Source organism: Oncorhynchus kisutch, linkage group LG30 (assembly GCF_002021735.2).
Source record: "Oncorhynchus kisutch isolate 150728-3 linkage group LG30, Okis_V2, whole genome shotgun sequence".
NCBI classification, from domain to species: domain Eukaryota; kingdom Metazoa; phylum Chordata; class Actinopteri; order Salmoniformes; family Salmonidae; genus Oncorhynchus; species Oncorhynchus kisutch.
In genome coordinates, this window is record NC_034203.2 from 19,044,330 (window position 1) to 19,062,280 (window position 17,951).

Below are 17,951 nucleotides of genomic sequence, written 5' to 3' on the forward strand. Positions count from 1 at the left end.
ATATTTTACTGGCTGAAGTACACATACTGTATAATTAGCTCAACTGCACCCCCAAAATTGAAATGCATCTGAAAATGCTTTGGTTTACAGCACCCACTTCGAACAAAATGGACAATTTGAAGCTCTGTATATCAATTTGTTGAATGTAATAAAGTATTTTTTTGTACATTTTCATCAACTTACTTGCTTGTACAATTAGATGGGTTCCAACTCCAAATGTTATCTTATATCCAGTATTCACACAGCCAATGGCCTCATTACAAGAACCCTACCCGTTAACATGATTTGACTGACCATTTGATTATAGGCCTACAATAAGATTTATTTTCCATATACATTTTGTCAAGATTGTTAATACTTTCAATGCTTGACTAATTTGTGATAAAGATAATATCATTTCAACCTGGCTGAACAATAACTTTTGAGCCCAAACCAAAGTAGATTTAGTTCCGTCCATCAGTCACATAATGTGGACGTTTGAATACCCACTACATCATACCAAATCAACCAAATAAAGGTTTGTGGCTGCTGTCAAATTCATTTACATACGTACCTTTTTTAAATACTCACTTGTTTCAATTATCAATTTACTTCCTTCTCCAAATATGACCTTCTGGTTGTTAGCATTCACACATTGAATTATTACTCAACAATAACCTACTCCACAAGCTACTCCAGGTTGTAATTGTGTGATAGCTTATAGAACATCCATAAATGCATCAACAGAATAATGTCCGTATAAATGGTCACTAGATGTATTACTATAAATATGTTTGGACCGTGGGTAAATGTATCACTATACTATTTAGTTGGTCAATTTGTTTAGAAACATTCAACGCAAGAAAATATTTCTTAACAGACATCGTATTACATTAGAAAACAAGGAATTGAGTGCTGATTGTTTTAATGAACGTATCTCAATTAACAGTTTAGTTCCAGATCCAAGTGGGACTTTCTGGATTCCCGATGGAGTCACACTATGATATTGTGTGACCAATAACAATTTCCACCAATTTAGTGTAATCAGTTTAAAATGAACGTCTTTTCACATAATCTAAATCTTAGATTTGATAATTGATTTGGAAACCATGGTTGTATTTGATTGCTGTTATAAGAAAAATATGACTTCTGTTAAGTAAAGATAATTCAGAAATTGTAAATGTTGAGTGAAATTAGGTTCCTTACTAGATTGTATTGACAGTGTGGTTCCACTTCCAAAGATCAGTCTTTGAGTCCCATCATTCACACAGTAATATATGACACAACAGAAACCCTTTTTCACTATACTGGGTTGGGGCCACTCATCAATGTTTAACCTGAACATATTTGTGAAGTAGCATACTGTTTTTAAGTCAAAATCATTTGGGTTGTTGATATTTTTCTTTCAGACACATTGAATTCACTTAACATTGCCATAAATCTTTTGTGAATCAACCAAGGTCAGGAATTACTCACTGGTTTCAATGATCAATTCAATTCCTGTTCCAAAAATGACCTTCCTTATTCCAGAGTCAGTCACACAATGCTTGGGCCTTAACCAAAAATGACTTGTTTGCAGCATACATACTGTAGTAATGCTTCAATTGTTTCAAGAATCTTAGGTATATAAAAATGTAACTTGATTAAACCAATTAGATATTGAATCACTCTTCAGTCTCCTCTGACTGATTGATCTACAGTATATGTATTTTTCAAGAGTTGAGGAAATAAATACATTTCAACCCCACGTGAGGTAAGATATAATATGTTTTGTTTCTTACTTGTCTCTACAGATAGTGATGTTCCACTGCCAAAGATGAGCTTTCCCACTCCATCATTCACACACTAAAAAGAGGCTCAACAAAAACGAGCACAGAGAGACCATGTTCGCCACTCTTAATTGTGTTATGTTTTTGCAATTACTGTCAGACATTCATAACATGCACTACATTTATGACGATTAACACCACTACCTTATTTCTGCACTTGCTTAAATTGACATTAAACTTTGTTCCATTTTCCCAACATTACTTAAATACTTGAATTAAATGGACTTACTTGAGTCAACAATTAATTTTGTACCTGATCCAAACATTATTTTTAGGCCATCAGTCACACAACTAGAACTCACATTACATGAACCTTTTGGCAAAAGACTAGTTCATCCTCTAATAATGGTGAAATTTAGCTGGAAAAACACACTGAAACTATATAAAACCATATTAAAACGATATTAAAAATGGACTTACTTGAGTCAACTATTAGTTGTGTGCCTGTCCCAAAGATGATTTTACTTTGGCCACCACCAGTAGTCACACAACATGAACCAACAGCACATAAACTATAAAGCAAAAGTACCTTGATTTATGGATCCTTCAACTCAACATTTGATTTGTACATTATTTCCCAGTAATATTTACAAATATTATAAATTGGCAGCGATCCTAAAATAATTGACAATGTATGTGCAGTAATGTGAATTTATTTGAGTTCACACTCAACTTTGTTCCATTCCCCTTACATGACATAAATATTGAATTCAATGAACTTACTTGAGTCAACTATAAATGTTGTGCCTGATCCAAAGATGATTTTTTTAGCCATCAGTCAAAAGACTACTGTAGTTCCTATTTTAATAATGGTGAAAATACTACACTGAAAAACATACTGAACTTGTACACAGTTTAGATTTTTTCCCTCAAAGTGAAATAGATATAAAAAGTGAACTTACTTGAGTCAACTATTAATTTTGTGCCTCTCCCAAAGATGATTTTATCATTGCTACCAGTAGTCACACAACATGAACCCACAGTACATTAACTATAAAATACTTTGATTTATGGATCCTTTAACTCAACATTTGATTTGGAATCACATTATTTCCCAGTAGGTACATCTTGTTGTGAGCCTTTATATTACCATATCAATAAGATGACAAAATGACTTGGTGTATTGGACCGAAGGGACATGGCAATGTCACTAACTACTAATTTTCAGCATGTTTTGGGCGCTAAAGACAAATTATTGATGTAATACTTACTGGTTTCAATAACTAGTTTGGTCCCTGTTCCAAAGATGACTTTCCCACTTGCTTGAGTCACACAATGCATCTGCCTTGAACAATATCTATGAAGGACCTTTTCTTACACAATAACAAGACAGATCTTAGTGAGCTGCAACAATATATAACTAAACCAAGCTGGAACTACAGTGCTTTTGTTACATTCAAATACTATTTGGGTGTATATATGAAGTGTGTAAATAGTGTCATTCCTATGTATAACTCCTATTTTATTTGTATCTTGAATTTAATATAATATCTTATGTTGTTCTTGTTTATTACTCTTCTGGTCTTTGTCATGTATATTTGGTAGATATTGTACACATTTGGGTTACTTTGAAAATTGCTCTTTTAAGATATGGATCTAAAATAAATTGTATATCCATCCTTATTGCCTCATATTTGCCTCCTTTTTTACTTGAACAAAAACTATGAAGGACCTTTCCTGACACAGCAACAGCCCAGATCTTAGTCAGCTTCAACAACATGTCATTTTATATACAAAGCAAAAACTACAAGTAACTTTCTTTCCATCTAAGTAATGTTGAATGTGCATTACATAAATCGCTTAGCAAAAATAATGTTCTCATCTGCTAGAGACTTAATTTCTTCACTGAAATAATACCTTGAATATAATCAATTAAAACTGTGTGGATCATTCAACAGAAATACAGTTGATTTATAAAGACTCATTTTGCACTTTTTCAAATCACTTTTTAAACATAAATGTCTGTTTAAAACATTTCATTTCAATTCAAACTACCTCATGGTGTGAGTTGTCCTAAAGTTATTTAACACATTATTGAAAATGAACTTACTTGAGTTAACTATTACTTTTGTGCCTGTCCCAAAGATGATCTTGTTGCCTGCACCAGTCACACATCAAGAACCCACATAGCATAAACCTAGAATGTCGTCTAATAAGTGGACGATTCACTGAAGTAATACCTTGAAAATAGTCCAATGCATGATTATTTTGTCTTTATCTGAATTGCAGATCTGTTATCTACTTCTAATGATGTAAGATATCTATTAAACCATATTCTGCAGCATTATATCAAGATAATTATCAATGGATTAATGTCCACAGAATAATAACCAATGCCACTTCCAGAGATCCTTTTTGGATACTATTTGGAAAGCTTATTCAGATCGTTCTTACAACGGAAAATGTAATATTTTGCAATTAGAATTATTTGGGGGTAATAATACCAGTTCACAACACATACAGGTACGAGGTCAGACTGAGATATCATTTTAAATTGAAGGATTAGTCAAATATGAGCAACAGTATTAATATCTGTTTTAAATCTTACTTGATTGCACAAAAACTGTTGTTCCACTTCCAAAGATCAGCTTTTGTGTTCCAGCATTCACACACTAACTAAAGGCTTAACAGAAACAGCAGAGCCCCAACAGCAGAGCTTCTAATCAATATTCACATACAGTGAATACACTGTTATATGATTTGTTATTGTATTATTCTATGTTATTGTATTCTTAATTAAATGATCCAACTACAGAATTATTCATCTTTTAACATGTATTTCACTTACTTGAGTCAATGATCAGCTTTGTTCCTTGACCAAGTATGAATTTATTCCCGTATTACACACAGTGTTAGATACCCTAGCAATTGCTCATGGAGAACTTTAAAACACATACTTTTGACTGACTATCTGACTCTTATTAAAGCAACATATTGAAACACATTTTGACAAAATATATGTTTTTGTGGTCGTTTATTGGTTTAAAAAAATATCCCAGGCACAATTTACTATCATAAAAATGTAATTGAATCTATTTAATGTGTGCCAGTTGGGAAGGGATTTTGCTTACCTGTTGATACAGTTTTACTTTATTCCTTTTCCAAACACCAACTTCTGTCCCACAGTCACACACTGTTATATATCCATAGCCTACCACAGCTAACTATGGTGAAGATGGTGGACTTATTGATTTTTTGCAAAGCTACCTCTGTCTTTCATTATATACTCAAATATATTTCTCACTCTTTAGCATAATATATTAATTCCAATAACCTAATATTTCACTAAATAATAATTGATACTGATAATTGAGTGAAGGGGGAAAAATGTATGAACTTACTGGATTCAATAAGTAATCTGGTGCCTGTCCCAAAGATAACCTTGCCATAACTACCTCCAGTTGTCACACAACATGAATCCACACAACATAAACTGTACACTGTCTATGTTGAAAAGCTGCTCATAGTTTGTATTCAACAAATTGAGGTTGAATGAAGAATATAATAACTAATATAGATGTAATGATATTCACTACCAGCTATGTTCTGAGTCTATTACAGCCTGTTTTAGGCAAATTCATAACAAAAAAATATTACTTAATCGAGAATGCCATATTGACATGTTTTCTCCTGGTAAAAATATAGATGTTTCTCTTTGATTGTATTATATGAAGTAACAAAGCTTGTTTGACTTATTTTACTGGCTGAAGTACACATAGTGTAGATTTTAGCTCAACTGCACCCCCAGAATTGTAACATCTGAAAATGCTGGGGTTGACACCAGAGCTCAGTAGTTACAGCACCACTTTCGAACAACATTAACAATTTAATGATCTGTAAATCAATTTATTGAATGTAATAAAAGTTCATTGATTGTTTGATACATTTTCATGAACTTACTTGATTGTATAATTAGTTGGGTTCCAACTCCAAATGTTATCTTATATCCAGTATTCACACAGCCAATGGTCTCATTACAAGAACCCTACCTGTTGACATGATTTGACTGACCATTTGATTATAGGCCTACAATAAGATTTATTTTCCATATATATTTTATCAAGATTGTCAATACTCTCACTAATTTCTGATTAGGATAATATCATTTCAACCTGGCTGAACAATAACTTTAGTAACCTGCCCAAAGTAGATTTAGTTCTATCCATCATTCACATCATTTGAAATGTTCAATACCCACTGCATCATTACAAATAAACCCAATAAAGGTTTGTTTCTGCTGTCAAATTAATGTGTGTATATATATATATATATAAATACTCACTTGTTTCAATTACCAATTTAGTTCCTGCTCCAAATATGACTTTCTGGTTGTTAGTAATCACACATTGAATTAGACCTCAACAATAACCTGCTTCATAATCTACTTCAGATTAGAATTGTGTGATAGTTTCTAAAACATCCATAAATGCATCTACAGAATCATTTCCATATCATTTGTTACTACATCGTTTTATTATGAATATGTTTGGACAGTGGGTAAATATATCACTATACTATTTTGTTTGTCAATTTGTTTAGAAACATTTCATGCATGAAAAAAATGTCTTAACAGACATCGTACATCATATTACATTAGAAAGCAAGGAATGTTGAGAGTTGATTGTTTTGCATTTGAGGATTGCATGCTTTCTAGTGTCTATGAGGACATTTACATTAACATATCTAAATCATATTGAATGTTTGTGTAACAAACAAGACTTTAAACAAATTGATATTATTTTGATGGAAATGGTAAAAGATAGTCTTACTAGATTCTATATATAGTGTTCCACTTCCAAAGATCAGATTCCATATTCCATCATTCACACATGGCCGATCAAAAAACACTGGCAACTTTGAGGTTTTTTTGCAATCCTTTTTGAAAATGTTATGTACTTGGAATATATTTGGAATACTTACTGGGAAAAAAACACAATCTTTGTGCCAAGTCCAAATATAACTTTGTTGTCTCCATAAGTCACACATTGTTGCATATCTTAGCAATTACTGGTACTATCTTATTTAAACAAAATTGTATTACAAAGGAGACAACATAATCATGGTGGCTTGGTTGGATTACATTGATTATTTAGGTGTCTGCACTGTAAATATACAGTATTATAACATATTATAGTAGTGGGGTATAACTTGTGTTATTTTTTATAATAGAAAGTGTATACAGTGTCTCCCGTGTATAATCAGCTAGAAACACTCACTTGTCTCAATTATCAGTTTAGTTCCAGATCCAAATAGGATTTTCTGGATTCCAGATGCAGTCACACAATACAACAAGCCTGACCAATAACCATTTTCACCAATTTAGTGTAATAAGTTTAAAATCCAGGGCTTGTCACAGACAAGGATTTAGAAAGTGTGATAGTATTTCATTCTTATTGTAAGAATCAGATCAGATTCAACTATTTATTTCTGTAATGTAAAAGTATTTTCAGAAATTTGGTGAGTGAAATTTAGTTCCTTCCTAGATTGCATTGACAGTGTTGTTCCACTGCCAAAGATCAGTCTTCGTGTCCCAACATTCATACAGTAACATTTTACATAACAGAAACACTGGGATTGGGACCACTCATAAATATCTTACTTTAAAATGTTTGTGAAGTAGGCTACTGTTTTTCAATCAAACTAATTTAGGTTGTTGATCATTTCCCTTTAAAACACATTGAGTCCACTTAACATTGCCATAAATCATTAGCCTGAAGTATTATGTCATCTGTGATTGACAGAATCGACCAAGGTCAGGAATTACTCACTGGTTTCAATGATCAATTCAATTCCTGTTCCAAAAATGACCTTCTTCAGTCCAGAGTCAGTCACACAATGCTAGTGCCTTAACCAAAAAGTAATTGTATGGCAGCATGGATACTGTAATAAAGATTCAATTGTTTAAATAATGTTAGGTATATAAAAATGAAGTCTCCGGATTAAACCAATTTGATTTTGAATCACTCTTCCATCTACATCCAATATTAGTTTAGAAGATTGACAATTCAAATATTGTTTTTTTGATTGATCTACAGAAAATGTATTTTTCAAGAGTTGACGAGATCAACCTAGTTAACTAATTCTCAACCTTACCTAAAGCAATATTTAATATTATTTGTTTCATAAAACACACTACATTTATGACGATTAACACCACTATCTTGTTTATGCACTTGCTTAAATTGACATTAAACTTTGTTCCATTCTACCAACATTACATAAATATTGAATTAAATGGACTTACTTGAGTCAACTATTAATTGTGTGCCTGTCCCAAAGATGATTTTACCGTTGCCACCACCAGTAGTCACACAACATGAACCAACAGCACATAAACTATGAAGCAAAAGTACCTTGATTTATGGATCCTTCAACTCAACATTTATTTGTACATTATATCCCAGTAATATTTACAAATATTATAAATTGACAGCGATCCTAAAATAATTGACAATGTATGTGCAGTAAAGTTAATATATTTGAGTTGACACTCAACTTTGACCCATTCCCCTTACATTACATGAATAATGAATTTAATGAACTTACTTGAGTCAACTATTAATTTTGTGCCTGATCCAAAGATGATTTTTCGGCCATCAGTAGTCACACAACTAGAACCCACATTACATAAACCTTTTGACAAAAGACTACTCTAGTTCAAATGTTAATAATGGTGAAAATACTACACTGACAAATATACTGAACTTGTACACAGTTTAGATTATTTTTTACCTCAACATTAAATTGATATAAAAAACGAACTTACTTGAGTCAACGATTAATTTTGTGCCTGTCCCAAAGACGATTTTATTGAGTCCACCAGTAGTCACACAACACGAACCTACATTACATAAACTACTTTGATCTCTGGATTCTTTAAGTCAGATTTTTTGTAATATTCTTCATTCCAGTAAGTACTTCTTGTTGTGAGCCTCTGTTACCATATCAGTAAGATGAGACAATGACTTTCTTTGTTGTACCAAAGAGACATGGCAATGTCACTAAATACTATTTTTCTGCATGTTTGGGGAGCTATTGATGTAATACTTACTGGTTTCAATAACTAGTTTGGTCCCTGTTCCAAAGATTACCTTTCTGCTTGTTTAACTCAGACAATGCTTCTGCCTTGAACAATATCTATGAAGGACCTTTTCTTACACAATAACAAGACAGATCTTAGTGAGCTGCATCAATAGATACGTTGAGAATCTGTAAACACTGTTGTTCTACTTCCAAATATCACTAATACCTGTTCATATAATATCATTTTCATAATGTGAAGGGTTACACACTTGTTAAATTGCACAACCATGATTAATCCAATCTTTTACATTGCATTTGCACTTACGTGTGTCAATGGTCAGCTTTGTTCCTTGACCGAATATGACTTTGCTCCCACTTGTCACACAGTGCTTGACACCTTAACAATTACTCATGTACATAAATGGTCTTTACATTTTGGTTGACTAAATCTATCAGTTTGTATGCATGAACTTTTTTTACTTTAGTTTTCAAGACTACAAACTCACTAAAAAAAATCTAAGTAATCATTCAATAGAGAAGAAGTTAAAATATTCTGTTAAATCTATTGAATCTAGTCTAACATTCAGACTGTGATTATTGGCACAATGCACAAAAAAAACGTATTAACTTACTGGATTGAATTATTAATCTTGTGCCTGTCCCAAAGATAATCTTGTCACCAACTCCAGTAGTCACACAGCATGATTCCACATGACATAAACTGTACAGGGTTTATGCTTACAAGAATTGGGTCAATTCATTCAATTCAGGAAATGACAGTAAATGACCATTTAATAATTTAAATCATAAAAGTATGATTTTTGAACTCTTGATCTGAAATGTAGTTTTACTTCCTGAATTGACTATAATGAAATCGGCCCCCAACTCTGACTTTAACTACTCGTAGTTGGAATAAAAACATCATAGCACACGATCAATTAGCACAAAAAACCAACAGGTATAACACCTGTAGTACAATGTAAATAGACCACTTAAGCCTTTTAAGGTTTAATGTGATTAATTTAATGAACTTACTTGAGTCAATTATTAATTTTGTGCCTTTCCCAAAGATGATTTTGTTGACTCCACTAGTAGTCACACAACATGAACCCACATTACATAAACCTTTAACAAGAGACTAGTTCATCTTCTAAGGCTAAGAGCATTTAACTGGAAAATACACTGAAACTCTTACACAGTTTAGATTTTTTGCCCCCCCCCCCAGAAAAATAATAATTGAAATACAAACTTACTCGAATCAACTATGAGTTTTGTGCCTGTTCCAAAGATGATTTGGTTGAATCCACCACTAGTCACACAACATGAACTCACAATACATTTAGCATAAGACTAATTCATCTTCTAAATAGTGGGAAATTATTTCACTGTGAATCAGACTGAAAACATTAGGACAAATACTGTGCGGATCAGTTTAACATAAGTACGATGGACTTGGATTTCTTTTTGATTTCATACACATTTGGATCACTTTGAAAATGTCTCTTTTAAGATATGGATATGATATCAATTATTCATCTTTATTGCCAACATTGTTTGTCTGTTTCTGTGTAATCACATTATTTACCATAAACTGACTCATTATATGAGAAACTATGCAACAATATCAATACGATTAAACAATGATCTGGCTTGTTGGACCAAAGGGATAAGACACAAACTATTTTCTTTCTACATGTTTTGTGGTCAAAAGCTATTCTCAATGTAACTGGTTTAATAGTCAGTTTGGTCACTGATCCAAATTTTCGGACTCGGACACAGCAACAGCCCAGATCTTAGTCAGCTTCACCAATATGTCATTTTAAAAACAAATCTAGAAATACAAGTAACTTTTGTTCCAATTACAGTATATGAGTAATATTGGACATTCAATCAATATGCTATGTGGATGCGATACCATAGAGTAGGCTATTTTATGGTATATCAACTCAGACTCATCTTTTTCATGAATTTGAATTGTTTTCCCCAATATTAAAACGATTTTAAAAATGAACTTACTTGAGTCAACTATTAATTGTGTGCCTGTCCCAAAGATCATTTTACCAGTGCCACCTCCAGTAGTCACACAACATGAACCAACAGCACATAAACTATAAAGCAAAAGTACTTTGATTTACAGCTCCTTAAACTTAACATCTGACTTGTAATCACAGTATTTCCCAGTAACTACTTCATAATATGAGCCTTAATGTTACTAATCACTCATATGATGTTGTTTTCAGATTAAACAATGACTTGGTTAATTGGACTACTTATTTTCTGCATGTTTGGGGAACTAGACAAATGGTGTAATACTTACTGGTTTCAATAACTAGTTTGGTCCCTGTTCCAAAGATAACTTTACTGCTTGACAGAGTCACACAATGCATCTGCCTTGAACAATATCTATGAAGGACCTTTTCTTACACAATAACAAGACAGATCTTAGTGAGCTGCAACAATATATAACTAAACCAAGCTGGAACTAGAGTGCTTTTGTTACATTCAAATACTATTTGGGTGATTATTTTGTCTTTATCTGAAGTTGAGAATCTGGTTATCCGTAACAGTGTTGTTCTACTTCCAAATATCACTAATAAATATTCATATAAAATAGTTTTAATGATGTGAAAGGTTGCCATGATTAATCCAATATTTTACTAAATTGCATTTGCACTTACGTGAGTCAATAGTCAACTTTATTCCTTGACCGAATATGAGTTTGTTCGCATTTGTCACACAGTGTTAGACATCTTAGCAATTACTCATGGACACAACACAACTTTGGACACAAATGGTCTTTAGATTTTGGTTGATTAAATCTCTCAGTTTACATACATGGACTTGTTTTACATTAGTTTACAACATTATGGATTTTTAAATGTTTTATTAACCTCGATGATGCAATAGCCAGGTATTTATCCTAACTTGTGTTAAATCTGTTGAATCTTGTACAACTTTTAGACAGTGATTATTGGCACAATGACACCAAAAAGAATTCACTTACTGGATTCAATTATTAATCTTGTGCCTGTCCCAAAGACAATCTTGTTACCACCTCCAGTAGTCACACAGTATGAATCCATATGACATAAACTGTACAGGGGGTTTGCTTACAAGAATGAGGTCAATTCAGTCAATTAAGGAAATTAATGTAAATTACAATTCAATAAATTAAAAGGGATATTTATTTTCAAATATGATTTTTAAATTATTGATCTGACATTTTATTTTACCACCTGAATTGACTGGAATGAAGTGTAATCAGCCCCCAACTCTGACTGACTACTGATAGTTGGAATAAAAACAAATAGCACAATAATAATTAGCACAAAAAACGAACAGGTATAAAATCTGTAGTACTATGTAACATGTTACTGTACTGTAATTGGTGTCTGCATGTGTAAATCTATGTAAATAGGCCACTTTAAGGATTTAGTCACTAATGTGATTAATTTAATGAACTTACTTGAATCAACTTTTAATTTTGTGCCTTTCCCAAAGATGATCTTGTTGACTCCACCAGTAGTCACACAACATGAACCCACATTACATAAACCTTTTAGCAAACTACAAGTTCTTTTTCTAAGGCTAAGAGCATTCACTGGAAAATACACAGAAACTCTTACACAGTTTAGATTTTTTTCCCCCCAATAATGATTTTGCCTGATTATTTTGTCTTTCTGAAGTTGAGAATCTGGTTATCCGTAACACTGTTGTTCTACTTCCAAATACCACTAATAAATACTAACATTATATTGTTTTTATAATGTGAAAGGTTGCACAACCATGATTAATCCAGTCCTTTAATTTGATTTGCACTTACGTGAGTTAATAGTCAGCTTTATTCCTTGACCGAATATGACCTTGTTGGTGCTTGTCACACAGTGTTATATTCCTTAGCAATTACTCATGGTCACAACTTCGGACACAAATGGTCTTTACATTTTGGTTGAATAATTCTATCAGTTTGCATACACTAACTTGTTATGCATTAGTTCACAAAACTATGGACTGATAAAAAAATATATCACTTACTTGAGTTCACTATTAATTTTGTGCCTGTCCCAAAGATGATTTTGAATCCACCCGTATTCACACAACAAGAACCCACATTACATAAACCACTTAGCAAAATATTGTTCTCATCTGCTATTGAATTGATTTGTTTGTCACTGAAACAATACCTTGTATATAGTCAATTGTAACTGTGTGAAACACTCAACAGAAAGACAACTTAAAGACTAATTTGGCACTTTTTGGATAACTTTTAAGGTCTAAATGTCTGTTTTGCATTTCAATTAATTACCTCATGGTGTGAATTGTCCAAATAATCTTTAGCACAATATTGAAAATGAACTTACTTGAGTTAACTATTACTTTTGTGCCTGTCCCAAATATGATTTTGTAGGCTCCACTAGTCACACATCATGAACCCACATAGCATAAACCTAGAATGTCTTCTAATAAGTGGACGATTCACTGAAATAATACCTTGAAAATAGTTTTAAAAAATGTGATTATTTTGTCTTTATCTGAATTGTGGATCTGTGATCTTATTTCAATGACGTAACATATCTATTAAACCATATTCTACAGTATTTCATCAGGATAATGATCAATGCCACTTGTAGAGGTCCTCTTTGGAGAACATTTGGGAAGCTTATTTCTATAACTATCTCAAGGGAAAATGTAAGATATTGCTTTTAGAATTCTTTGGGAGTAATACTATCATTTTACAACACATATATGTGGTCAGACTGGAACATCATTTTAAGGTGAAGGATTGGTATAAATATGAGCTACAGTATTAATATCTGTTTTAAATCTTACTTGATTGCACAAAAACTGTTGTTCCACTTCCAAAGATCAGCTTTTGTGTTCCAGTATTCACACACTAACTAAAGGCTTAACAAAAACAGCAGACCCCCAACAGCAGAGCTTCTAACGCATCATAATCAATATTCACATACAGTGAATACACTGTTATATGGTTAGTTTTTGTATTTTGCTTATGTTATTGTATTCTTAAATGACACAATGATTAATGTCATATTATTAATGAATTTTCACTTACTTGAGTGAATGATCAGCTTTGTTCCTTGACCAAGTATGAATTTATTCCCATATGACACACAGTGGTATATACCATAGCAATTAATCATGGAGTGATTTTTAAACACACCGTTTTGATTGACTGACTATCTGATTCTAATTGAAGCACAACATATTGAAGCATATTTTGACATAATCTATGTTTTTGGGGTAGTTATTTTGTTTTGAAAAATATCCCGGGCACAATTTGCTTTCATAAAAATTCAATTGAATCTATTTCATGTGTGCCAGTTGGGAAGGGATTTTGCTTATTGATCGTTGCTTATTGATCTTTGCAATAGCTACCTCTGTCTTTCAGTATATTCAAATCTATTTCAGCCTCTTTTATATAGGCCTAGTATAAACTAATATTTCACTACAATTTTCAAATATTAAATGCATTTTATTACTGATGACTGAGTGAAGGGGGAAAATGTATGAACTTACTGGATTCAATAAGTAATCTGGTGCCTGTCCCAAAGATAAATTTGCCAAAACCACCTCCAGTTGTCACACAACATGAATCCACACAACATAAACTGTACACTGTCTACGCTGAAAAGCTGCTCATAGTTTGTATTCAAGAAATTGAGATTGAATGAAGAATATAACAAATAATATTGATTTCATGATATTCACTAATAGCGATATTTTAAGTTTATTTTAGCCTGTTGTAGGTCAATTCCTTACAATTGATTACAAATAGCTCAACTGCACCCCTAAAATCTGAATTGCTGGGGTTGACACCAGAGCTCAGTAGTTACAGCACCCACTTTGAACAAAATAAACAATTCAATTGATGCTCTGTATATCAATTCATCAAATGATTGGAATGAATACAGGCATAACCCCTTACCAAGAAGACTTTTTGATTCAGTTATAAACTCATTATAGGGAGATATTTGTTTCTAGTTTAAAATCCAACGGACATTTAAAGATATCAAAAAAATCAATTAATGAATATAGGTTCTTACTTGTCTCAATTATTAGCTTTGTTCCTGTTCCAAATGTAAGCTTCCCTCCAGAGTTAGACACACAGTGGTAGATTGCAATACATTTACAACATGCTTTACTAGATGGTCTTCTTTTCATTTTCTAAATGTCCTTATTTCTCATCAACAACTTATTAGGACGTTATAAAAATGCACAGTATTTTGTTTTACTAACCAGATTCAACTAACAGTTGGGTTCCGTTTCCAAAGATAAGCCTGTCACTATTCCCTCTTGTCACACAGTATTTTGTTACCAGCTAAAAACCAGATGCCAAATTCGAACAAGACAAAATAATGGAATAGTGCTTTAAAATAGTGTGATGTTTTTTTATATTAACTCCCTCTACTTCATGTACAGTATATTTACAGTGAATTACAGATTTTACTTACGTGTCTCTACAATCACTTTAGTTCCACTTCCAAAAATAAGCTTGTATCCCCCCTGGGCAGTCACACTGAGCTACACACCTTACCAAATACTCTAACATGTAAGTGTGTTAGAGGGTAGACCAATTGCCAATATGTAATCATTCTAACAAGGTAAATTACAGTAAATGGTAAATAATCTACTCGTACCACCAATATTGTAATGCATTTTGTCACATTACTCTGTATCAATTAGCATACTTGATCATGTAAGCCTACAGTCATCATGAAGCTACACCACACACACTTATTTCATAATGCCATAATTAAACCTTCATTTCTGTCCTTATTCCTGCATAGAACTTCACACAAACCTCTGAGCAACACCATATCAAAGCTTCTTTTTTTCACATGCTTATAGACATGCAAAACCATGAAAATCCTGAACATTTTACTCAAAAAAGCACTTTGACTTTCTTTCTAAAGCAAACTGTACTTACTGCTTAGTACTAGTAGCCTTGTTCCTCTCCCAAAAATTATCTTTGTACTGCCATCATTCACACAGCCTGACACACCAGTATATAAACTCCCAATGCACAGGTCACCTCATCTCAGCAGAAAACAGTTAAAAAATACAATCTGAACCTGTCCAAACTGATTCAGTATAAAATCAGTACAAAAATATATAAAAATAAGTTGAATCATGGATACATCACCTACCAGTATTTATGAAAAGTTTGGCTCCACTACCAAACACAAGTTTTCCTGCTGCCCCAGTAGTCACACAGCATTAAACTGCAGTACAATTACAGCAGTTTGTTGTGCACTTATATAATATTGTAAGTCTTCAGACGAGACAATGCATTTTTATCTCATTCTCAGATATATCTTGAAATCACTCAACAAACAAACTTTAGGTTGTTTTTTGAATAGATGTTCTGCCCTTTATCCACACAAAGCCAACACTGTAGTTAGTTTAGGCTACTGTTACCTGATTTGTGTATCTCACTATGTATTTAATTACGGTAGTTGTTAAGGAAAAGTCCCAGTGACGTTATACTTTAAATAATCTCACCTTTCTCGACAAACAGTTGAGTCCCACGTGCAAAAGTAATTTTGTCACTTGTTCTTGTCACACAGTGTATTCTTGCTCACTAAAAACCTGATTTCCCCAGACTTCCTGACTAGACATTTTAAGTCACTATTTTAAGTAACTTCTCACTATTAAGTTCTGGTTACCCAATGGAAACAACATCCAAAAAAGTAAAACATAGGAACACAGAGTTTTGTTAACTTTTTAAGAGAACATTAACTAACTGAGTTTTTGGGGTTAAATCCAAATAATACCATATATTTTACCGTTGGGAATACATTTAATTCAGTATTTTAGCGAGAAATATATTAAACTTACGTGTCTCCACAATCATTTTTGTTCCACTCCCAAAAATAAGTTTTACTCCCCCCTGGGAATTCACACTGAGATACAGACCATGGCAATTACTCTGTACTAAAAATGGACCATTTCCAAATCAGCTTTTCAGTAATATTATAATGCTTTTTGCTACATTCTACTGTATGAATTGGCATTCTTTATCAGCTAAGCCCAATGAAGTTACCACACACAAACTTATTTCATAATGCCATGATGAAACCTTAATATCTGTCCTTATATCTATGTAGAACTCCACACAAACCTCTGAGCAACACCATATGAAAGCCTCTTTTCCATTCTTACGTGCCTATAGACATGCAAAACCATGAAAATACTGAACAAGGACTGCATAATATTATTCAAAAAGGCAGTTTGACCTTCTTTCTAAAGCAAACTGTACTTACCACTTAATACTAGTAGCCTTGTGCCTCTCCCAAAAATGATCTTTGTACCGGCATCATTCACACAGCCTGACACACCAGTATAAAAACTCCAAATGCATAGGTCACCTCATCTCAGCATAAAACAGTTGAAAGTTACAATCTGAACCTGTCCAAACTGATTCTGTATTAAATCAATGCTAAAAATATAAAAATAAGTTTACATTATGATGATGGATTCATCACCTACCAGTATTTATGAAAGGTTTGGTTCCCCTACCAAACACAAGTTAGTCACACAGCATTAAACTGCAGTACTATTACAGCAGTTTGTTGTGCACTTATATAATACTGTAAGTCTTCAGACGAGACAATGCATTTTTAACTCATTCTCAGATATATCTTGAAATCACTCAAGCAAACTTTAGGTTGTTATTTGAATAGATGTTCTGCCCTTTATCCACACAATGGCAACACTGTAGTTAGTGAGATACACAAATCAGGTAACAGTAGCTAAACTATGTATTTAATTACGGTAGTTGTTAAAGACAAATCCCAGTGATGTTATACTTGAAATAATCTCACCTTTCTCGACAAACAGTTGAGTCCCACGTGCAAAAGTAATTTTGTCTCACAGTGTATTCTTGCTCACTAAAAATCTGATTTGCCCTGACTTCCTGAGTAGACATTTTTAAGTCACTATTTTAAGTAACTCAAATAAAAAAAACATTGTATGAACAGAGAATGTTCTGTAAACTTTTTAAGAATATATTAACTCTGAGTTTTTGGGGTTAAATCCAAATAATACCATATTTCTGCTGTTCAAAATGCATTTCATTCAGTATTTAAGCAATAAATA

General features: G+C 32.7%; 1 gene segment (V, D, J or C); it reads right to left on the reverse strand.

Annotated features, from left to right (window-relative positions):
* Positions 1 to 16,749, reverse strand: part of LOC109874561 (T-cell receptor alpha chain C region-like) — a 42,650-nt gene extending 25,901 nt beyond the window's left edge. The window contains 1 exon segment of the C gene segment in view: positions 16,692 to 16,749. Within this exon segment, the coding sequence occupies positions 16,692 to 16,707 (16 nt within the window).
* Between the last annotated feature and the right edge of the window lie 1,202 nt (positions 16,750 to 17,951).